The sequence below is a fragment of the Cydia strobilella genome, chromosome Z, assembly GCF_947568885.1.
Source record: "Cydia strobilella chromosome Z, ilCydStro3.1, whole genome shotgun sequence".
NCBI lineage: Eukaryota > Metazoa > Arthropoda > Insecta > Lepidoptera > Tortricidae > Cydia > Cydia strobilella.
Genome location: NC_086068.1, coordinates 58350835 through 58375526, shown reverse-complemented (window position 1 = coordinate 58375526; position 24692 = coordinate 58350835). Strand labels below are relative to the sequence as shown.

The 24692-nt window shown below is 40.3% G+C and overlaps 1 protein-coding gene, 1 long non-coding RNA gene and 1 other non-coding gene across 3 annotated transcripts in view; 2 read left to right on the top strand and 1 right to left on the bottom strand.

The window, feature by feature from the left end:
• Positions 1 to 24618, top strand: part of LOC134755223 (receptor-mediated endocytosis protein 6 homolog) — a 61372-nt gene extending 36754 nt beyond the window's left edge. Inside the window, exons 20-33 of the mRNA XM_063691747.1 lie at positions 443 to 625; positions 3086 to 3316; positions 5169 to 5378; positions 6239 to 6375; positions 7582 to 7744; positions 8672 to 8783; positions 10439 to 10671; positions 11703 to 11848; positions 12988 to 13077; positions 13854 to 13968; positions 16695 to 16842; positions 18783 to 18896; positions 20941 to 21102; positions 22746 to 24618. Coding sequence (XP_063547817.1) covers positions 443 to 625; positions 3086 to 3316; positions 5169 to 5378; positions 6239 to 6375; positions 7582 to 7744; positions 8672 to 8783; positions 10439 to 10671; positions 11703 to 11848; positions 12988 to 13077; positions 13854 to 13968; positions 16695 to 16842; positions 18783 to 18896; positions 20941 to 21084 — 2026 coding nt within the window. The 3' untranslated portion in view covers positions 21085 to 21102; positions 22746 to 24618. The remainder of the gene's footprint in view (positions 1 to 442; positions 626 to 3085; positions 3317 to 5168; positions 5379 to 6238; positions 6376 to 7581; positions 7745 to 8671; positions 8784 to 10438; positions 10672 to 11702; positions 11849 to 12987; positions 13078 to 13853; positions 13969 to 16694; positions 16843 to 18782; positions 18897 to 20940; positions 21103 to 22745) is intronic.
• The window catches only part of LOC134755243 (uncharacterized), a 132984-nt gene continuing 122495 nt past the window's right edge, over positions 14204 to 24692 (bottom strand). The window contains exon 2 of the long non-coding RNA XR_010129020.1: positions 14204 to 14284. This is a non-coding gene — a long non-coding RNA (uncharacterized LOC134755243). The remainder of the gene's footprint in view (positions 14285 to 24692) is intronic.
• On the top strand, positions 14566 to 14638 carry Trnas-cga (transfer RNA serine (anticodon CGA)). The gene has a single exon. It is a non-coding gene; the product is annotated as a tRNA-Ser (tRNA).

The following is a 24692-nucleotide window of genomic DNA, read 5'->3' as shown; positions in this document are numbered from 1 at the left end:
ATTAAAATATTTATATTATTCTGTTTTTAGTATTTGTTGTTATAGCGGCAACAGAAATACATCATCTGTGAAAATTTCAACTGTCTAGCTATCACGGTTCATGAGATACAGCCTGGTGACAGACAGACAGACGGACAGCGGAGTCTTAGTAATAGGGTCCCGTTTTTACCCTTTGGGTACGGAACCTTAAAAACGGACAAATGCAAGTCGGACTGCGCACTAAGGGTTCCGTACCATTACGCAAAAAACGCCAAAAAATCACGTTTGTTGTATGGGAGCCCAACTTAAATATTTATTTTATTCTGTTTTTAGTATTTGTTGTTATAGCGGGCAAAAGCTAGTTTCAACGAAATCGGTTCAGCGGTTTAAGCGTGAAGAGGTAACACACAGACAGACAGACTTTCGCATTTGTAATATTAATACGGATTATTTTATTCCACAGCGAATCCAGCCAATCAGAGTCCACGCTGGAAGGCGCGGCCAACAGCCAGTCAGACGCGACCAGCCAATGGGTGGACGACTCGTTCCCCCCTCCCCACCACTCGTCCAAGCGGCCATTCCCCCTCTGCAAGTACGACATGCCCAGCACGTCCAAGACTTACGATGAAAACGATATTATGGACAGGTAAGGAATCCTCAGGGCAGGGCCGTGTTGCATAATAAACTACAACTAATATTACAAGCGGAACTCCTTTACTAATGAGTAGAATTAGAAAAGGAGTTCCGCTTGTAACTCCTCTAGTTGTAGTTGATTATGCAACACGGCCCAGACCGTAGGTATAGGAATATAAGAGACTAGCTTCTGTTGTTAGTTCTTCTATAGTAAATTATATTTCCTTTTCACCTAATCAAGGAATGATTTCCGTAATAAAAAAATTGACGACCGGTCTGGGGTTTACTGCCTTTTCGCCGAAAATTGCATTGCAGAATTTCACTTGGCAACCAACTTTTCGCCAAAGTTTCATTTGGCCGAATTTCATTTCCCAACTTTACATAATCCAACCTAACCTAACCCAACCTTGTACGTGATTTTCATTTCCCAACTATGGGGTTGCGAAATGAAATGGTTGCGAAATGAAATGGTTGCGAAATAAAAACTTGCTAAAATTTCATTTGGGAAATGAAACTGATGCCATAAGTTTGTTGGGAAGTGAAATTTGGCGAAAAATATTTTGGCTAAACGGCGGTATCCCCCGGTCTGGACTCTGGCCTAGTGGGTAGTGACCCTGCCTGTGAAGCCGATGGTCCTGGGTTCGAATCCCGGTAAGGGCATTTGTTTGTGTGATGAGCACAGATATTTGTTCCCGAGTCATGGGTGTTTTCTATATATTTAAGTATTTATTATATATTATGTATATCGTTCTCTGGGTACCCATAACACAAGCCTCCTTGGACTTACCGTGGGACTTAGTCAATCTGTGTAAGAATGTCCTATTATAGTTATTTGTTAATTTTATTATAACTGTACTATGTCCTTTATGGGAGTCCCCTTAAAAAGCTTTTAAATATTTGTATGGAAGTTCTGTTTTGCTCCTAACTCTTATATTATTCAAAAAACTGGCCAAGTTCGATTCGGACTCGCGTTCCAAGAGTTCCGTACATTACACAATTTAAACAATGTAATTTTTATGAGAAACTAGTGAAATGTCTTTAAAAACCCGTAGGGGTCGGATCAAAAACTAAGTAATTAAGTCCGACTCACGCTTGACTGCACATTTCTAATAGGTTTTTCTGTAATCTATAGGAAAAGAACTATTTTGTGTATTTTATTCAAAATTTTAGATCCAGTAGTTTCGGAGATAAAGGGGGGGAATGGTCATTTTTTGCCTATTTTCTTTAATAACTTCTAAACTGTTTATCCTAAAATTATAAACAAAACATATTTGAGATTCTCACAATGAGCTCTTTTATTTGATATGTAACACGACGTAGTTTTAAAACTGAATTTTTTAATTTTCTCATTTGTCCCCCAAAAGTAGCCCCCATGTTTAAAACTCATTTGTTTACGTTACATGTCCGTCTTTGGGTCACAAACATACATATGTATACCAAATTTCAACTTAATTGGTCCAGTAGTTTCGGAAAATAGGCTGTGACAGACGGACAGACAGACAGACGCAAGAATGATCCTATAAGGGTTCCGTTGTTTTTCCTTTTGAGGTACGGAACCCTAAAAATAGAAAAAGTCAAACGAAGGGGCATAGTTATGGTTAATATACAATAGATTGTATAAAAATATTTTCCATAATATCAATATCCAGGGAGGAAAAGGAGGACTAAGATTGTATGGAGAAGCGGTTCTTAATTAAAAAATACAAAAACATAAATTAGCCTCACGCATGAAGTTTATATTTGAACGAAATATTTTTTATTCCAATGTTTGTTATCGTTATATCATGTTACAAATGCATTTCCTTTATCAAATTATCATTTAATTGCTCGCGAAAAGCTAGTGAGCGTAACGCGCGAACCGTCACGTGACGTCACGCGTTCGACAGATTGGTTCACATGAGTGTCATTAGTAGCAAACGTCAGTTGGACCGTCCAACGTGTGACGTCATCACCGCTCTGTAGAATTCGCACCAGTAGGCCTAGCACGTGATTGACGCGACATTATCGCGCCGCGAGATAGACTACCCATCTTTTACTAACTGTATGAAATATAAGGGGGCGGGTAGTCTATGTCGCGGCGAGATACTCTCGCGCCAATCATGTGCTAGCCCGGCTGAAGTTATAAGCGTTTCAACAGCTCAAATATTCTAAATATTTTTTTAATAAAATAATGTGAAGGTTTACAAAAGTATTTTTATTTTTTCCGGTGTTCAAACGATATAAATTGTTATTATAGAGCTAATTGTAATTACACTGATTTAAACTTTCACGATTTTTACTCATTATTATTTACAACGACGGGACTTAATCGCGTAAAATAAGTATTAAACCCACCTCCGACGTTTCGAGGACGGCGTTGTCCCCGTGGTCTCGGAGAAGACTGGTCGGAAAACGTCGGAGGTGGGTTTAATACTTATTTTACGCGATTAAGTCCCGTCGTTGTAAATAATAATAATTGTAATTAATTACACAGATCTCTAAACTCCAGCGAGAGCTCTTTCAACGCTCTCTCCGTCTCCCAATACGACCGCCGCTTCGACTCTGGCATCGACACGGAACGCAACGAGGACCGTTCGGCCATCACCGACCTTATGACCAGGATGTCGTCCGCCACCATATCCACCTCTGCGAACCTGGTCAACAATGTGTCTAGGATTGTGAAATCGGAGATACGGACCAGTATAGTCAGCATATCGTCTTCCAGGTAATATGAGAAGACTTTGTACCTATAATTGAAAAAAAATATGAAAAAATCTTTATAACCGCTCGGCCATCACCGACCTTATGACGAGGATGTCGTCCGCCACCATATCCACCTCTGCGAACCTGGTCAACAATGTGTCTAGGATTGTGAAATCGGAGATACGGACCAGTATAGTCAGCATATCGTCTTCCAGGTAATATGAGAAGACTTTGTACCTATAATTGAAAAAAAAAATAATGAAAAATCTTTATAACCTCTCGGCCATCACCGACCTTATGACGAGGATATCGTCCGCCACCATATCCACCTCTGCGAACCTGGTCAACAATGTGTCTAGGATTGTGAAATCGGAGATACGGACCAGTATAGTCAGCATATCGTCTTCCAGGTAATATGAGAAAACTTTGTACCTATAATTGAAAAAAAATATGAAAAAATCTTTATAACCGCTCGGCCATCACCGACCTTATGACGAGGATGTCGTCCGCCACCATATCCACCTCTGCAAACCTGGTCAACAATGTGTCTAGGATTGTGAAATCGGAGATACGGACCAGTATAGTCAGCATATCGTCTTCCAGGTAATATGAGAAAACTTTGTACCTATAATTGAAAAAAAATATGAAAAAATCTTTATAACCGCTCGGCCATCACCGACCTTATGACGAGGATGTCGTCCGCCACCATATCCACCTCTGCAAACCTGGTCAACAATGTGTCTAGGATTGTGAAATCGAAGATATGGACCAGTATAGTCAGCATATCCTCTTCCAGGTAATATGAGAAAACTTTGTACCTATAATTGAAAAAAAAAAAATGAAAAATCTTTATAACCGCTCGGCCATCACCGACCTTATGACGAGGATGTCGTCCGCCACCATATCCACCCTGCGAACCTGGTCAACAATGTGTCTAGGATTGTGAAATCGAAGATATGCACCAGTATAGTCAGCATATCCTCTTCCAGGTAATATGAGAAAACTTTGTACCTATAATTGAAAAAAAAAATATGAAAAATCTTTATAACCGCTCGGCCATCACCGACCTTATGACGAGGATGTCGTCCGCCACCATATCCACCCTGCGAACCTGGTCAACAATGTGTCTAGGATTGTGAAATCGGAGATACGGACCAGTATAGTCAGCATATCGTCTTCCAGGTAATATGAGAAGACTTTGTACCTATAATCATACCCCGCAATCGAACTAGCAAATCTGTAGCAGTTGTACATCAGGGTTGTCACTGTTGCCAAATGAAGATCAATGTCATGTTGGTAGAAAGTAAGTTGCAAATATTATACTTTCTACCAACATGACATTGATCTTCATTTGGCAACAGTGACAACCCTGATGTACAACTGCTACAGATTTGCTAGTTCGATTGCGGGGTATGCCTATAATTGAAAAAAAAAAATGAAAAATCTTTATAACCTCTCGGCCATCACCGACCTTATGACGAGGATATCGTCCGCCACCATATCCACCCTGCGAACCTGGTCAACAATGTGTCTAGGATTGTGAAATCGGAGATATGGACCAGTATAGTCAGCATATCGTCTTCCAGGTAATATGAGAAGACTTTTTACCTATAATAAAAAAAATGAAAGATATTTATGACCGTTCGGCCATCACTGACCTTATGACTATCAGCATATCGTCTTCCAGGTATAAAAAAGCTTTGTATAATGAAAAAAAAAATGTTTTTTTATGACCGTTCTGCCATCACCGACCATATGATTTACGCTTGAAAAATGTAACATATCTATCATAATACCCTAAAAATTATAGGATTTGCCTTACGATGTATAATCAAGAATATTCTACTTACCTATGACACTAATATTCTTTCCAGGATCGAAAAGAAGCGCGATACATCGAACATGTCCCTAAGCACGCTGTCAGTCAACAGCGAAACGTCAGTGTCCGACCGCAGTTCGAGCCAAGACGTCAACTCCGAGAACGTGACGGAGCGGCGAGTCAGCCCCCCGGCCGTCAAACCCGCGTCCACCGGAGCCATACCTAAAAGTATCAGCTTCGATGCTACCGCTGAAAAGAGTCAAAGGTAAACACAGTATAATATGCTTAACAAACAGATATAAAAGTCGGTCAACAGCGAAACGGCAGTGTCCGATCGCAGCTCGAGCTGGACGTAACTCCGCGAACGTGACGGAGCGGCGAGTCAGCCCCTCGCCCGTCAAGCCCGCGTCCACCGGAGCCATACCTAAAAGTATCAGCTTCGATGCTACAGCGGAGAAGAATCAGAGGTAAATATAATATACTTAACAAACAGATATAAAAGTTAGTCAACAGCGAAACGTCAGTATCCAACCGCAGTTCGAGCCGAGACGTCAACGCCGCGAACGTGACGGAGCGGCGAGTCAGCCCCTCGCCCGCCAAGCCCGCGTCCACGGAGCCATACCTAAGAGCATCAGCTTCAGAGAAGAGTCGGAGGTAAACACTATGCTATACTTAATAACAGACGGATATAAGAGTCAACTCCGATGATGAAAAATCTAGTTTCTATACAGAACTTGCCAGTTTTGGTAATGTTACGGTAACATTACCGAGAATATTCTCTCAATCGGAAATATTCTCTGCAATTTCCCATCGCTAGTCTATATTGTCAAGGCGCTAGAGTGCGTGTTCAGATATTTTTGGGCACCTCGACCGCTCCGTTATATCTGATTGCGACTGTACTTTGAAAAGAAAGAGCTATTCATAATATACATAAATATTGACTGTGAGACGCGGGTTTTTTCTCCTGGAACTGTTCTTAGTTGCTCTCATTCGTTGGTCATTTTGCAAAAAGTATTACGAGTAAAATACGCAGCTTTAATAATAAATAATAATTAAACGGTTACGCCACACGTCTGTTTCTCTGAAATTGCCCACAAAATATTACTATATTTCGTTCTATTCCAGACGGCGCATAACCGAAGACAGTCTCGTGGGAAACCTGGACGAGTTGAAAAACAACGTGAAACGCTCTGGCGGCAACCTGCTGCACAAGATCAAGATGTTCAGCCGGCCCAAGGGCCGCTCGCACCAGCACCCGAACGGTAAACTACGTCTTTAACAGTGGTATAACAGTAGTCGGCAACCAGGACAAGTTGAAAACAACGTGAAACGCTCTGGTGGCAACCTGCAGCACAAGATCAAGATGTTCAGCCGGCCCAAGGGCCGCTCGCACCAGCACCCGAACGGTAAACTACGTCTTTAACAGTGGTATAACAGTAGTCGGCAACCAGGACAAGTTGAAAACAACGTGAAACGCTCTGGTGGCAACCTGCTGCACAAGATCAAGATGTTCAGCCGGCCCAAGGGCCGCTCGCACCAGCACCCGAACGGTAAACTACGTCTTTAACAGTGGTATAACAGTAGTCGGCAACCAGGACAAGTTGAAAACAACGTGAAACGCTCTGGTGGCAACCTGCTGCACAAGATCAAGATGTTCAGCCGGCCCAAGGGCCGCTCGCACCAGCACCCGAACGGTAAACTACGTCTTTAACCGTGGTATAACAGAAGTAGGCAACCTGGACAAGTTGAAAACAACGTGAAACGCTCTGCCGGCAACCTGCTCCACAAGATCAAGGTGTACAACTCGACTGCGTTTCGTTCTGTAATTTCGTCCCTTGTATTTTAAGAACCCTTATCGAACGAGCGAGCGAAGCGAACTGAAGTTCTTACATTCAATTGGGAACACACGGCCGGCTAGGGGCACGTCTCGGCATTTCGATGTTTTTAAGCTGAACTATCATAGGATAGTTTGATGGACAATAACTTAAGTAAATTTGTTCTAATTTAAATGAAATTGGGTGAACGTGTAGATGAAGGCATTATATTTTAGTCATTAAATCATGAGCAGGCTCGATCAAGGGGTTATGGAGCTAGAAGAGCGTAGAAGGTCAAAAAGTTATTTGTGAGGGGTCTTGCTATTCTGGTCATCTTATTTGCAAGAAAGTATGGTCGAGTTTTTTATCAAATGAAAGTTTCCAATCCTTTGCCAACTACTGTCCGCACGCGAATTAGGAATGTTGGGCGTCATGACAGAGTGGTGTCACTTTGTACGTACGGGCGCGGCGCACACCCCCCACTTCCTCGACCTCCGAATGCACGGAATTGGCTCGCGGACAGTAGGTAGGTGCATTCAATTGATCCAACTATTTGGCGAACCGCGGGTTCTCAGTTCGGGGCGAACTACTAGTTATGAACCAGTTGCAGAATCTTTTAACGCCGTTCATTACAATGTGATTTTATTCCGTCAGACATAAAACTAGCCGAAGAAGAAGCGCTCCGCGAGGACGCTCCGCGCGCCGAGCCCGCCGAGAGCTCCGACGACATCCTCGCCAAGTACCGGCGCAAGAGCTCCGGGGACTCGCGGCGACGGGGACAGCGGCGCGTGTCCGACGTGCCCGACATCGCGGACAGGTATGTACATGGACTGTAGATGGTGGAGTGTCCCGTGTATTAACCCGTTGAAAGCTCGGACGACACCCAGCAGTGTACCGGCGTAAGAGCTCAGGGGACTCGCGGCGGCGGGGACAGCGGCGCGTGTCCGACATCGCGGACAGTTATTAATGAATATTACACATCTATAAATCGTTGCATAATAGTATATTACGATACAAGTGCGAAAATAGGACATTCCCAACGAGTGGCGATAAATTAAAACTCGACCGAAAGGATTGTTTTAAATCGACGAACCCTTTAAATTTTCGACATATAGGTACGAAAAGTGCTTATTCCCGCACTAGTGCAGGAATATGTAATGTAATGAATATTATAGATCTATAAATCGTTGCATAATGAATATTTCCGTTTAATTTGAAGTGTCAGAATTTTCAACATTAAAAAGTATGTCATTCAAGCCCTAATTCTAAGATTAAAGTAGACGAGTAGACAAATTCAATCGCCTATTCCAGTGCTACATTATGTCTACCTATAGATCCAAAACCCATACAATTCGGCCCCTAAAATAAATCGAATAGGGAATACTACTGCAATGTTCTGCCACCAGAGTGCAGCACTAGCCTTTTTAGTAAACCATAGAGTAACTTATACATACTGTACCTTTAACAGGTTTTTGACAAGTTTTCAGAGATAATAAAATATAACTTTGATGCATCAAGGCGGTTTGTTTACAGAGAACCTACCGGGTAAGGCGAATCCGAAAATTCTCTATGTGCCTCTTTATCGCTCGAATATGCAAGTGACAGAGATGTTAGATAAAGCAATTTTCTTGTTTCACGATAGACCCTCAGATTGTGGTAGTGGCGCCCTGGCGCCCCCTACGCAGAGTGTCGCGTAATATTCCCTATTGGCAAGAAAAAATATGTAAAAACTTTTCTTTTTCAGATGCGAAGGAGTACTGGACCTCAACGACCCCGAGGTGTTTAACAGCATGAAGAAGAAACTGCGACTCGTGCTCTCCAACCCTGAACTGTTGTGTACAGAATACGTGCCCAATGTAAGATATTCTATTCTGAACTTAGCCTCATGCGTTGTAAAGTACTGTATTTACCACAGTAAATCATACGATGTAATTGTATTTTCAACGGCTCGCCAACACAAACAACACGTGATACAAACTGCTCTGCCCGCGGTCTGCCATCGACTGACCCTATTTGTCAGTGACGTCACCATGACGTAAGCGCTCGAGACGTCTATACACTACATGCGTGAAGTTTGCATTTGAACGAAATATTTTTTTATTCGGATGTTTGTTACCGTTATATCATGTTACAAATGCATTTCCGTTATTAAATTATCATTTAATTGCTTAAAATAATAAATAAAAACCGGCCAAATGCGAGTCGGACTCGCGTACTCTTTAGTATTTGTTGTTATAGCGGCAACAGAAATACATCATCTGTGAAAATGTCAACTGTCTAGCTATCGCGGTTGATGAGATACAACCTGGTGACAGACAAACGGACAGCGGAGTCTTAGTAATAGGGTCCCATATAAATTTGCCCGCGAAAAGCTAGTGAGCGAAACGTCGAGTGACGTCACGCGTTCGACAGATTAGTTCACATGAGTGTCATTAGTAGCAAACGTCAGTTGGACCGTCCAACGTGTGACGTCATCACCGCTCTGTCGGATTCGCGCCAAAAATGATGAGCGTTTCAACCGCTCAAAATTTTTCATTATTTTAAATATTTTTTAATAAAATAATGGGAAGTTTTACAAAAGTATTTTTATTTCTTTCGGTGTTCAAACGATATAAATTATGATTACAAAGTAGGAAATGGTACTGTCATATCGTGTCGTGCAGAGCATCCGCCGCTCTATCTAGCGTCTGCATTGATACGGTTGATAATTTTCAAAGGCGTCCATTTCATGTTTACTTTTTAAAATTACATGTTTTTTTATACCACGTCGGTGGCAATCAAGCATATGGCCCGCCTGATGGTAAGCAGTTACCGTAGCCTATGGACGCCTGCAACACAGGCGATATTACACGCGCGTTCCGACCCTTTAAAAATCTGTACACTCCTTTTGTTAAGTTACTTAAGGCCGTTCCATCGGTTTGCCGCTGTCTCTGCCACATTTCGCAAGAAAGAACGGGAAAGATCATGCGCGCCAAGTGTCCATTTTGATCGAATTTTGTCGATTTTTATTTATTTTAAAAACGTTACCTTACAATATCGAAATTCAAAAGCGATGAAATTACTATTTAAGTTAAGATTGTTTTTTCTTCTTTTTTTGTTTATAGTATCACATAATAAATAACCGAGTAAAGTTTGATTAAAAGTCCGAGTTAGAGGTTACTTTGGGAATTAATTGTATCGAGCGAAGTGTCATAATTCGTGTATCGGAAGCTATGTTATTAAAAATAATATAGTCAAGAACTACATATATTTTTATTACACGTCTACGAATATCAACGCCTCTTAGAAAAACATGATCATATAAGGAGATTTTTCGCCTTCTGGCTCAGGGAACCGCCTTAATGTTTAAAGATCTAAGCGTTTACCTACGGATTTTAATATGTTTGCACTTAATTTGTTAACATTAGGAAGCTCCAGGTTTAGTCTTTGCAATGATCACCATTGTAATTTATGTTTCATAACCGTTTGTTTCTCAATAAAAAAAAAAAACATTTACAAAATAATTCCGCAGCGCTGCACAAGCACATCCCTAGTGGAGTGGATGCGAGCCGCCGCCGCGGCCGCCTCCGAAACCGGCGCGTCCGCTCAAGCGGCAGAAGTGGCTCGAGCCTTAGCGGCGTCGGGCGCTCGCTGCGAGCGACTAGCGGCAGCTTTGCGGGCAGATCTAGATGCAAGACGGCCGTATGCCAAGTACTTGGCTAGCTGCCGGGCTGCGTTGACGCATACGCTTCACGCTCTCAGACGGTAAGTCTACTAGTTGTCTATATAGTAGAAGTGGCCCGGGCGCTCGCTGCGAGCGACTAGCGGCAGCTTTGCGTGCACATCTAGATGCAAGACGGCCGTATGCCAAGTATTTGGCTAGCTGCCGGGCTGCGTTGACGCATACGCTTCACGCTCTCAGACGGTAAGTTTACTACTTAATGTCTAGGTGTATAGTAGAAGTAGCCCGGGTGCTCGCTGCGAGCGACTAGCGGCAGTTTTGCGGGCAGATCTAGATGCAAGACTTTAAGTCGTGCGTAGACGACATAAAGTTGCTTATTATGTTCTAGAGCATAAAGTAAAATCATCTATTACGACCGTTATTGACTTAGTAATAAAGTCCAAAATCTGCCATACAAACTGCCAGCCCTGCCGGCGCGCCCCCGACACAACCGAGTACAATTTACTTTAGTCTTGAATAACTACGGTAAAATATCCTAAAGTATTGGAGATTTTTGTATATTTTACTCACACTCGAAGTGAAAAGCAGAGTGTATAACTCAGGCATAAATGTCCATTTTTATTTTCGACTATATTGGTCCTCGCTGCGCTCGAACTTATAAATTGCCTCGGAAAGAAATGGATCGCTTTGTGCTCTTGTTGTACAATCTACTATTTTTTCAAAAACCATACTTTACTTACAGCAAAGATAGATATAACTCCGTAATAGATGGATACAGTCTAAGGAAAAAACGTGCCTCGAAAATCAAGAAAATTTGATTCTCGTTCAGAGGGCGCTACTAGTTTTGGCCTACAGTCGTATAGATGGCGTTGACGGTTTCGTTTGTTATTTAACAATTTTAACGCATATCAGTGAAAGAACATGGGTCAAAATCATAAAAATAATTAATGCAAATAAAAAAAATCATTTATCTATATTTAAATACATTTTATCGTATTTTTATAAATCTTAATTTTTAGTTTTAAAGTGTGTCGACAGATGGCAGTGAATTTACTGGGGTTACAAAATTTACTATGACAGTACCGCTCTAGTATAAGTTACTCTATGCTTACAGACAAACCAACCAAGTCCGCGCAGAATGTTCGGCGTGCGCGCGCGCCGCCGCGGCCGCGCGGGTGCTGCAGCAGCTGGAGCGCGGCAACTCGCTGCGGCGGCTGGCGCGCCACCACTCCGCTCACAACAACCACGCCACCGTCAATGGTAACCACAGATAATAGTACATTATTGTCGAGGTTCGGAAGTAGCTACTTGCTGGCTGAGGATTCGTTTTAAACGGACGACCTTGGGAGTCCGTTTAATTGAAACCGAAGCCAGCAAGTAGCCTTCCAGCCGAGTCATATATATAGGTAGTGCTTTTCTCAAAAATGGCGCAATAAATGCAAATATAATAGAAATATTTTACAGAAGCAACATTCTTATGTATATATTTTCACAGAAAAAAGTAAAAAGATTTGCTTTGCCGCCGTTTTTTTTTTTTTAATACGCCAACCTATTTGAGACACCTAAATAGTCGCGGTACCAACATTATAATAATAAGAGCTGATCATCTGTTTGGCTGTTTAATGGACCTAATATGCCTTCATTTGATATGGCCACTTCAACTTTTAAAAAGTTTGGAACTCGACAAATAATGGAATTTGTATGCAACATTGCAGTCCCGAAATCGAGACTGCAATGTTTTTAACTTTTTAATTTTTTGACTGACCATAAACTACGCACTTCGCGACCTACTTTTTAACCGGCAACGTCGACTTTGCCGTCCAGTTTTGAGAAAACTACTTTTTCATTTCTCATGCTCTGAAAGAGGGTCATTGTTGTTCTAAAAGGAGTGCATAAAATGATACGTGTCCGCACTAGAGCATTTTACGTTCGAAATACATTTTTTTTTTACGATAAGCAATTGAAATTTGGGTTTAAATAAATTTGTTATAAAACTTCCATTCTGATATTTAACTCCCCATTCCATAAATAACTATACATTTGCCAAAATTGTTAATTGAAAGTATACCCTTTAGAAATACTATAAAAATGTATACTTAGTCATGTTTTAAAAAAAAACAGATTCATTTTACTTTCCTCGTAATCGAAATGAAAAGTAGCGTGTCTAACTCGGGTGAAAGGCATTATTTCAGCCTCGGACTATTGGCGTTGTCACTGCGTTCGAGCGTCAAACGACCTCGGCAGGCGTTAATCCCTTTCATCCCTTAGTGAACAATCTACTATTGCTACTCCCGTACTTTTAAGGGTTTCCGTACCAAAAGTCCGTCCATTCATTTTGCCCCATGATTAAGTATAATTGATGATTATTAGCATACGTTTTATTGTGTTCATGTGTGCAGGAGGAGAGCTGATGGACGAGAAGGCGAAAAGATTGATGGCGAATATTAAAACCCTCATCGCCGAAGTCAAGGCGGATCCCTCATGGGAAGGTTAGAACTTCACTTAAATAAAATAAAAAATATTGTGTATTTTTTAAGCCTAACAAGATTCTATTTGGCAGCTTACTTAAATATGGCAATAATGTATGCCGGTCAACGGGTGACCGAGGAAAAACTACAAAGTGCAAAAATACCCACATACAAAAAATAATGAACCATCATAGACTATAAACTTTAAGGCTGGTTGTACATGCAAAATCGGTTCATAAGGCTAGTTATCCAATACAACTATTTTCAAGTAAAGAGATATTTATATATACGCGATAAAAACTACCCCGGCTCCAACCTTACACCACGGACCCGAGAAGATTTAATTCCCTCCTAAATTGTAGGAGGGTATCCCAATATGGGACCGGCAACAAACTTGGCGGGACACATCTTTTCAAAACATATTAACCTCAGAATGTCCAACATCATCCAACACCACCATCACCATCCACCATCTAAGGTCTCACACAGGGGTCGGAAACCGGTATTTGCTCCATACAAAAATACCGGTATTATTACGTTCTTTTTCGTTCTTTTCTTTATAATTTCATTTTTAATGGGACGTTTTAATAATGCAAAATTGTTTCCTAAATACATGATTCAGTCCTACGTAATGAGCATAAAAAAATTCTAAATATTGGGCTATTTCGGGGTTTTTTTAAATACCGGTTCCGAGCCCTGGTCTCACAGTCTATGTCTCGCTTGCTCGGAAATTGCTCCACCGACAAGAGACTTCTTAAGTATATGATGATGATGATCACAAATATGAATATTTTCAGGAGCGCCGGCAACATCAATAGAAGTGCTGGAGTTGACCGTCGAGCGCGCCGCGTTCGCACGTCTCTACCTGAACGTGCTCTTTCCTATCGGCGAGGGCGATTACGGCCGCGACCAGTGAGTATATTATAATGCCACCTCTACACTATCGGCGATGATAGTTGATAGTATCATCGGCAAGATAATCGTGCAAGCATTTCTAGGAAGAGGGAGAGTGATCATAGGAAACCAGAGCTTAACCCTCGCTATATCGTAATTCCGTAAGGAATTCTTTTATAAGGTGCAAGCGCGTACTGCTTGCCCTTAGAGTTGGTCAAAGACGCCTAGTCTTACTAAGATGGCATCATCTTCCTCGCGTTGTCCCGGCATTTTGCCACAGCTCATGGGAGCCTGGGGTCCGCTTGGCAACTAATCCCAAGAATTGGCGTAGGCACTAGTTTTTACGAAAGCGACTGCCATCTGACCTTCCAACCCAGAGGGGAAACTAGGCCTTGTTGGGATTAGTCCGGTTTCCTCACGATGTTTTCCTTCACCGAAAAGCGACTGGTAAATATCAAATGATATTTCGTACATAAGTTCCGAAAAACTCATTGGTACGAGCCAGGGTTTGAACCTGCGACCTTCGGATTGCAAGTCGCGCGCTCGTACCGCAGGCCACCAGCGCTTGCTTACTAAGATGGCATATAGTCGAGGAATTGTGACGGGTGCCGCCGTGGCGAGGTGGCCTAGGGGTTCATGGCGTTAGCCGCGATAGCTAAAGACGCCGGTTCGAATCCGGCCTTCACCACTGGAGGGCTTCGTCATTTTTTCTTTAATATATGACATTTATTACAGTTTATAAGTAATAAAATTACACTGTCCGACGACATTGAAGTATCTATTGTTTTATAGTGAGTGTCTAAGTAGGTAATTTACTTTTATTTAATTATCTAAAGAGGTTGAAATAATATTAACGATTTTTTAGTGCAATAGGTATTACACCCTACCTTTATACACGGTGTTACTTGAGCCACTGAAAACCTGAGACACCCCAACAGTTTTTATTTATTAGGAACTCATCTTGAGTATTTATTTTTTAATCCGATAAATATTTAAAAAAATATTAGTTGTTTAGTTTTCTTAACAATCCTATTCCACTGGTAATTCTACACAAGATTCTTCGTCGTTTTAGTGACATCAAACAATTGCTAGTTACCATCGTAAACACTGTTAACTGACCATTTGCATACCTTACTGCAACGAGATACGGTTTACCAATGGCCAATGCTCAGTTGCTCATTGACATATAACGTGTCAAATGCTAGTTATTGATATTGTTGCATTACAAACCTGTAGAATGGGCATGTAAAAATAATTAAAAATAATTAAAAAATTACCCCTATTAAAACATAGCGCGATCGATTCTCACATCGATTCTGAACAAACTGTTTTTAGGTTTTCAGTGGGTCATGAAACACCGTGTATAACCTATTTAAAATATGCTATGTTGAACAATAGAACAAAAAACACACAATGTTGGTCACTAGTATATAGAGCGAACACAGATAATTTAATTTGTCGATATAGGAAGTCCCTACCTGTCAAGGGCCTGACACTCTTTGATAGAGAAAGATAGTCTTACTGCAATTCCTATAAGAGCAAAGAGAAAATAGTGCCTTTGTCCTTATCACCGAACGGGTGGCATCATAGGTAGGAGGCGATGGCGAAATACCGAAATATATAAGAGTGAAAGAGAAAAAATCCTATGCTGACCAAATTTTATATGAATATTGTTTCTCTTACCCCCGGCACAGATTATATAATAGTTCTTACGAACAGATACTTATCTCTCAAAGAAAACGCCTACCGTTTTGATACCTACACACAAATTCAATGGAGTGACCTTCAACGCGCCGCTCCCCGCACCGCGCGCGCCGGCACAACGCTAGGGTTGCCGACGCTTCTTTCAAATACTAAGGTGTCTTAGGTAGATATTATAAATGTGTCGGAAAAAACATTACCTACATCTTTAAAACAATTGAATAGTACCTACGTAGCTTGTAACTATCGTAAAAAAATAAAAACAGTAGGTATATTGAGATTGTCTACTTGCTTTTCCTCATCCGTCGAAAGAGGAAAAAACTATATTTTTTATTTGTTTTGTTGTTTCATCCATCCACACTGCAAGCTGTGTTATTTGTTCTTGACGAAGACATTTCTTTGGCATAGCACGCGGTGACGTTGGCAATCAACTGGCTAGCTTGAGTCCCGCCTATAAATCCGAGCTCGCGCGGAGAGTTCCATAGGCCTGCCCCCGGTCGCTCGGTGGCGCGTCTATAACTACTTGTATATACTATGTCTATGCTACCTGTCAACAAAATTTGCCCCGCGGATTCCTGTCTGGTAATAACTTGTTAGTGTTTATAAACTATAATAGATGTCATTTAATAAAAAAATAATGAATAAACGTAAGAACTGATCGAATCAGAAACACGGAACTACGCTCCAGAACTAGAGTTGCAGATGTAGGCGTCAAGACCGCTAAGCTTAAGTGGGACTGGGCGGGACATGTCTGATGCATGCACCCGGAAAGGTGGGCCAAAATGGTTACTGAGTGGGACCCACGGAGCACCATAGACGGTGCAGGCCGGGGTTCAGGCAGACCAAAAAGGAGATGGCGGGACGACTTGGACGCATTCTACCCCAAATGGTGGGAAAATGCCGATGACAGGGTCGAGTGTAGAAAACGAGGGGAGGCCTTTGCCCAGCAGTGGGACACCAAAGTAGGCTAATAAAAAAAAAAAAAAATTAATAAAATAATTTGATTTGTTACCAAAATTGAGTTGTTAGTGTATGTTAAACAGAGTGGTGTCGGAGCACATACGTCGGCTCGGCGCGGGCATGACGGCGTCGCGGGCGGGCGTGAGCGCGCGCCACCTGTGGGCGGCGCCGTACGCGCGCGCGCAACTGCTGCTCACACAACTGCCCGTCTACCGGACCCCGAGGGACAAGGTGGGCTCATTAGAATAGAATAGAATAGAATAGAATGAGATTTTATTCGTAAGCACAAACAAACAAGACATTACATAATACAAAAGAAAACATAAAATAAGATTAAAGTGCCACGAAATGGCCTCATCTCAGCATGTTGCTGGTGACTTCCAGCGCTGATCTTCCGATGAGACCATCGGTGAGAAGAATCACGGAAGGTAACAGACAAGAAGAAAAGACACATAAAATAACATACAATGAACAAATAGTTAAATACAACAAGCAAGAAGATACAACATTACATACATACATACCAAAGATAGATATAACTCCGTAATAGATGGATACAGTCTAAGGAAAAAACGTGCCTCGAAAATCAACAAAATTTGATTCTGGCGCCACTACCTTTGGCCTGCACTCGTATAGAGGACGTTGTCGGTTCGTTCGTTATTTAACAATTTTAACGCATATCAGTGAAAGAACATGGGTCAAAATCATATAAAAATAATTAATGCAAATAAAAAAATCATTTATCCATATTTAAATACATTTTGACGTATTTTTATAAATCTTCATTTTTAGTTTTAAAGTATGTCGATAGATGGCGGTGAATTTATATATATGAATGATAGTACCGCTCTATCTTATTATATCCTCTTTGTACATACCTACATACACACCGAATTTTTGTCAGGATACTCTAAATGTTTATATGACAACCCTAACCGGGCTTTAGTACTCCCAGCTTAAAAAGCTTTGAATTCAAGTCAGAAATCATTAATCATTGTAATGACATCTCATAAAGTTTGCACGTAATAACTTTTCACCCTGATGTACCACAGATTTAATATATACGCTAGATGACGCAAATATCACGATTTGTATTGAAACCAAGCGTGCCGACTTTTTCATACAAAATTTACGCATAATATAATTTTAATACTACTTATCTGTGATAGGAAATATGTTTTTGCCTTTGGGTGCTCGCAATTTTTGGGCTGCTGCAGTTAATTATCACGCAACGAGGCATTTTTTAAGTTTTCACGGACGTCCGGCTGCAACAACTGACGCGCGTGGACTGTCAAAAGCGACAGTCAACCCCGAGGATTTCTCGGGGTTAGGACACGCGAAGTAGATGCATTTGCGTCATCTATGATATATTTATATCTGTGCCCTGTACTATGTACAGTACCGGCCAATAATATATCACCTTTGAGTGTTTTTGTATGAGCTTGTATAGAGTAAACAATAAAGTTTATTTTGTAGATTGCATATTTTACTAGTCATTTTATACAAATATATGATGAACACTGCAATGAAATACTGTGAATTACAATAGGATGCTCAGTATATTACTAAAAAAACCTCTAGTGAAAAAATGAAGTTGACACATAAAAAAAAACTATGAAAAAACCATTACATGAGACCAATTTTTCTCATCGCCCGTACAAAGGAATACTACTAGACTACCTAAAGCAGTGAGGTGGAAGTCACTCACAAATATAAAAAGAAAGTTTAACCGTAAAAACATGGAGGCAAAGATAGATATAACTCCGTAATAGATGGATACAGTCTAAGGAAAAAACGTGCCTCGAAAATCAAGAAAATTTTATTCTCGTTCAGAGGGCGCTACTAGCTTTGGCCTACTGTCGTATAGATGGCGTTGACGGTTTCGTTTGTTATTTAACAATTTTAACGCATGTCAGTGAAAGAACATGGGTCAAAATCATAAAAATAATTAATGCAAATAAAAAAAATCATTTATCCATATTTAAATACATTTTATCGTATTTTTATAAATATTTATTTTTAGTTTTAAAGTGTGTCGACAGATGGCAGTGAATTTACTGGGGTTACAAAATTTACTATGACAGTACCGCTCTAGTATAAGTTACTCTATGATGGAGGTGATATATTTGCCGGTACTGTAGCTTAATAAAAGTTGCGTTATCTGTCAACAGCTGCAATGCGTCATGCGGTGCGTCACATGCGTCATGGCAGTGCTCGGGCTCACCGAGGGCTCAGCGCCGTCCGCTGACGACCTCACGCCTGTCCTCGTGTTCATTATACTCAAGGTACGTACATTTAGTAGGCAGGTAGGCTAACCTTTTTCTACATTCACGCAGGCCTATGGGCTATGAAGCTGAAAAAACCGGCCAAGTGCGAGTCGGACTCGCGCACGAAGGGTTCCGTACCATTACGGAAAAAAACAGCAAAAAAAATCACGTTTGTTGTATGGGAGCCCCATTTAAATATTTATATTATTCTGTTTTTAGTATTTGTTGTTATAGCGGCAACAGAAATACATCATCTGTGAAAATTTCAACTGTCTAGCTATCACGGTTCATGAGATACAGCCTGGTGGCAGACAGACAGACGGACTGACAGACGGACAGCGGAGTCTTAGTAATAGGGTCCCGTTTTTACCCTTTGGGTACGGAACCCTAAAAATGGCTTTCCAATCGCATAACGGACGGATATTTTTTCTCCTTTCTTTTCTCTACTTCCTTGGTTTCTTTGTGATTTCTTGGTTCAGTTCCTTGATTCGCTGCTCTAGATCGCCATCAAATAACAAGCGTGATCTTGTTATACAGGGTGAAATTTTAACCATTGACTTTATAGGTCATACCGAGCAACTTTTATAATGGGACCAATGCCGAAATCGAAAAAAAAAATTAGGCTGTTTCATACATTCCGGCTGATGTGATGCCGCTGATTTCTATGGGACAGTCAAACATTTTTTCGCGATTTCGGCATTGGTCCCATAATAAAAGTTGTTCAGTATGACTTATAAAGTCACTACGTAGAGTATGACAGGTGGTTAAAATTTCACCCTATTATTAGACCGTAGCTAGACAGTTGAAATTTTCACAGATGATGTATTTCTGTTGTCGCTATAATAACAAATACTAAAAAGTACGGAACCCTCGGTGGGCGAGTCCGATTCGCACTTGTCCGGTTTTTATTAACCCGTAAAAAAAATGTTATTGCGAATAAAATACGGAGACTGCTTAACATCAGGCGGGCCGTATGCTTGTTTGCCACCGACGTAGTATAAAAAAAAAATTCAAATGGAGGAGTAAACACACACACACACACACACACACACGCGCCCACAGAAACACACCATTTTGTAATACCTACCTACCTAGTACCTAAGCAAATCCGGTTTTTTTTTTCATTTGTATCTATTAGGGAGACCTATTATTGGCTTCATGATTGTATCCTAGTTATAAGTCTATGCTGTTTGTAAATTATTGTTGCTGTTTGTTTTTCTATATTGTTTGTTTGGTTATTGTCGAGGCTCGGAAGTAGCTACTTCCTGGCTGAGGATTCGTTTTAAACGGACGACCTTGGGAGTCCGTTTAATTGAATCCAAAGCCAGCAAGTAGCCTTCCAGCCGAGTCACATATAGTGCTTTTCTCAAAAATGGCGCAATAAACACAAATATAATAGAAATATTTTACAGAAGCAACGTTATTATGTATATATTTTCACAGAAAAAAAAAAAGTTTTGCTTTGCCGCCTTTTTATTTTTTTTATAAGAAATAGAAGTGTATTTTTCTGCTGGTAATACGCCAACCTATTTGAGACACCTAAATAGTCGCGGTACCAACATTGTAATAATAAGTACTGACCATCTGTTTGGCTGTTTAATGGACCTATGCCTTCATTTGATATGGCCACTTCAACTTTTAAAAAGTTTGGAACTCGACAAATAATGTAATTTGTATGCAACATTGCAGTCCCGAAATCGAGACTGCAATGTTTTTAACTTTAATTTTTTGACTGACCATTAACTACGCACTTCGCGACCTACTTTTTAACCGGCAACGTCGACTTTGCCGTCCATTTTTGAGAAAAAGCTGTTGGTCTTCTAATAAAATAAAATAATAGTACATTTTACAACTAGTGTGAAAAGAATGTCTTTTTACCACTACTCATGAGGCCCTGGTACCTGCTCCGCGCTAAATTCAATTTTAACTGCGTTTCGAAAGTATAGTTTGGAACTAAAAAGTAAAAAGCACTAGTTCGAGAAATTGAGCTTCTCGCACGCTACGCAGCCACAAAAAGTACAATTTTTTGAGCAACTGTATTAATATCTTTTCAATGTCTCAGGTCAACCCCCCCTCCCTTCTCTCGACGATCGATTTCGTCAACACGCTGGGCGGCGCGGCGCTACAGGGCCCTGCACTCTACTGGTGGACGCACTTCTGTTCCGCCGTCGCGTACATCAAGACCATGGAGTACGGGGACTCCTAGCCCGCTGTGCGGCCCCAGGTACACTACACAAGTCTCAGGGCCATGGAGACTATATAAAGGAGCCAAATCTCTATGTATGAAAAGTGTCCATCAAAAAACAGTAATTAGGCGGCGCCACCTTACACCGAAATACTACCAGAAACAACCTACGTAATTTGGTCGGGTTATTTGTTGCCTTATATGGTTCATGTTATACTCATGTCCCAGAGCCTAACTAGCGCTACCGGAGAGATTAGGAACTATTATTTAAAGCTGAAAGCGGTCACTTTTGCAACAATTCTGCCATAAGAGATTGGCATCCTTTCTATACCATCCATACTCAGGTCAACCCAACTGTCATTACCGACTTTTATATTGCTTTAATGCATAGACATATTATATACAAGTAGTTATAGACATGAAACCGAGCGACCAGGGGTAAGAGAAAGACATATTCATGTATTGACAGTTTCATTTCATGGCAGCATAATCATTTTTCTCTTTCACTTTTATAAATTTCGATATTTCGCCATCGCCTCCTTGCTATGATGCCATAACCCGACCATGAAAAAATGCCCGGTCGGTGATAAAGACAAAGCATGGCACTATTTTCTCTTTCCTCTTATAGGAATCGCAATAAGACTTATCTTTCTCTATTAAAGAGTGTCAGGACCTTGGTTTAATGCAATAGAGTATTTGACTACTAGTCAAATCAGTTTCTTTTTTGGAACTGTCAAAACGTTTTTGCTACTATGGAATTTATATGAAACACTAGCATGTGACGTCACAATCAAATTACCAGAAATTGTGACTAAAAATAATTGCTGTCTACGTTTCTCTATTAATGTTTTGGTGCTTTATTTCATGCGTGGTGTAAAATAATTTATTTTAAGTCCAGTCAAATACCCTATGGGCCAAAATAATTAATTGGTTGCCATTTTTTATGATGCATTCAATAACCGCAAATTTCGGCCAGCATTAAGATAAATGTTTCGTTACAAACTAATTTTATAACCGTGAAAATGTTAATTGCATAATAATAATTTCAAAATGCAAAATGCGGTTGCTACATGCTGTTCGTGAACACGTCATAGAGAGTTTATAATATGTGTGTAGATAGAGCAATGTATGTAACTGTGTATAATCAGGTATTAAAACACTAGTGTGATGTTTTTATGAAACTCGCTTTCAGCTCGTTTCATAAACCCACACTCCTATTTTCATACCTCTCATTGAAAATGAAATGAAAATGAAAAAAATGAAAAATATATTATTTCATTAATAAAATGTTACATTACAAGGTAGTAGGTTGGGACTTCCTTTTAAGTATATTATACCTGTATCAGGAAGCCCCGCTCCTCCGTAGCAACAAGTAGTTTTTAGTTTAACAAAAGCAGAAAGAAAACTTAAGCTAATACAATTTTATCTACATTAAATGTGTATGTGTGTGTGTGAGAGAGAGAGTGAGTGTGTATGTGTGTGTGTAGGTGTATGGGATCGTGTGAGTGCAGGTGGTGAGGTGATGTAATCGGCACTTCTTATATATAGGTACTGTAAAGCATAGAACTATGTATCGTACTTTTCGTTACACAATATGTATTTTCTTATACAATACGTACTGTAAATAGTCTCAGGTCTCATTATATTATAATATCACTTAACAATACACTGTTTTATTACAGAATGGGCGTGGGAAGAAGTCAGAAAAGCAGTGGTATTCCGTGTTTCGTAAAAAAAGACATCACACTATATGATTTTTATAGCAACGTTTGGTTACTCGCAATAGTGACACAATTTATGTACTCTGGCCACATACGACGGTCGAATGCATGTGCAAATGACGGTTTTGTATCAAGTTATATATTTTGAATTTTAGTTACAAGATCATGAGATGCTTCAGCATATACGGGCGTGTGCACACCGGATGCGTTTGCGTAGACGCGCGCGCGCGTTGTAATATACAGATCCTATGAGAGACGGCACACCGTCTGCGCACACGTATTTAGCCGATGTGCTCTGGCCTTAGCACGTTAGGTCACCACACATTGGCGGCCCCATACTACAGATTAGAGACGGGTAGTTGTTTAGCCGGATACCGGATGAAGAATAGAATAGAATAAAACTTCATTTTATATAATTTAAGTTACAGAATTATGTTCGGCCTGACCATCGACCGAATATTCGGTACGCGACCGCCGAATATTCGGCCGGTGGAACTATACATACATTTTGGTTTTTCATCCGCATTGTGCAGGTTTAAAAGGTCTAAAAATTTAATAATGCCTGTGTGGTGAACCCTTTAGGCGTAAATTATTTAAAAAAAGCACTACATCATACACATCACAAGTACATCCGTTGGAGCTAGCGTAAGTAGACCAGAGTACTATTGTGTACCATTTTAGTGCACTCAAGTGTAATGAAATAAGAAGTGATGATTCGGTAACTGGGACGACAGCTGCATTTAACCGATTTTTAACTATAAATGGTTTTGCTTATGTTTGATGACTAATTAATGTAAGTGTAACCAATATTTTATTATGTTATTATGTTTTGTGAATTAATATGAAATCATTATTTATGTTATGCCTAAATCAATAAACACCATTTTAAAAAAGTATATGTGTGTAATCTTTACGCGCGATTCAAGTAAAACTTGCTACTACGCTATGTTGGCACTTTGAAGTGTTTCCCATTGTGCGTGTGTCACTACTGAGCATTACTTCCGTCAGAAAAAAACTGAGTTACCCTCTAGTCGCGCCTAAAGAAGTTTTAGAATGTAAATTAAATTGATAGGTAAAAACCAATAAATCAAAGAATTATTTTACTGTTATAAATCAAATCTATTTAATTTCGTGCCAGTTTCCATGTCGTCACATGAGAGCGGTCAAGAGCGAGAGAGGCGTACTCTCATAACGGCACTCCCTCCCTCTCGCACTCTAGTATTAAAACACCATGTTGAACACGAAATAATATGCTACGACTAAAAAGTTACATTTTATTTAACAAATATACCATGGAGACTATATAAAGGAGCCGAATCTCTATGTATGAAAAGTGTCCATCAAAAAACAGTAATTAGGCGGCGCCACCATACACCGAAATACTACCAAAAACAACCTACGTAATTTGCTCGGGTTATTTGTTGCCTTATATGGTTCATGTTATACTCATGTCCCAGAGCCTAACTAGCGCCACCGGAGAGATTAGGAACTATTATTTAAAGCTGACAGCGGTCACTTTTGCAACAATTCTGCCATAAGAGATTGGCATCCTTTCTATACCATCCATAAAATATACGAATAATAAAAATATAAAATGGCGGGCCGCCTTTGGCGACGATAAATAGTAATATAATCATCAAATACCTAAACTCGATATACCTAAACCACGGAATTCCTAAAATCGATATACCTAATGCATGTAATACCGAAAGTTCGATATACCTAATGGACGAGATCCTTAACTTTATTTACGTATTAAACGAAATACCTAAAACTAAACGTTAACGACCAATTGTGGTTTCAGTTATGTTACTTAGATACCTTCGTTCATTAGGTATATTAATTAATATTAATTAAAGTTTGACATTCTAATTTATTTTTGACTTCGCATAACCATATAATTTTAAC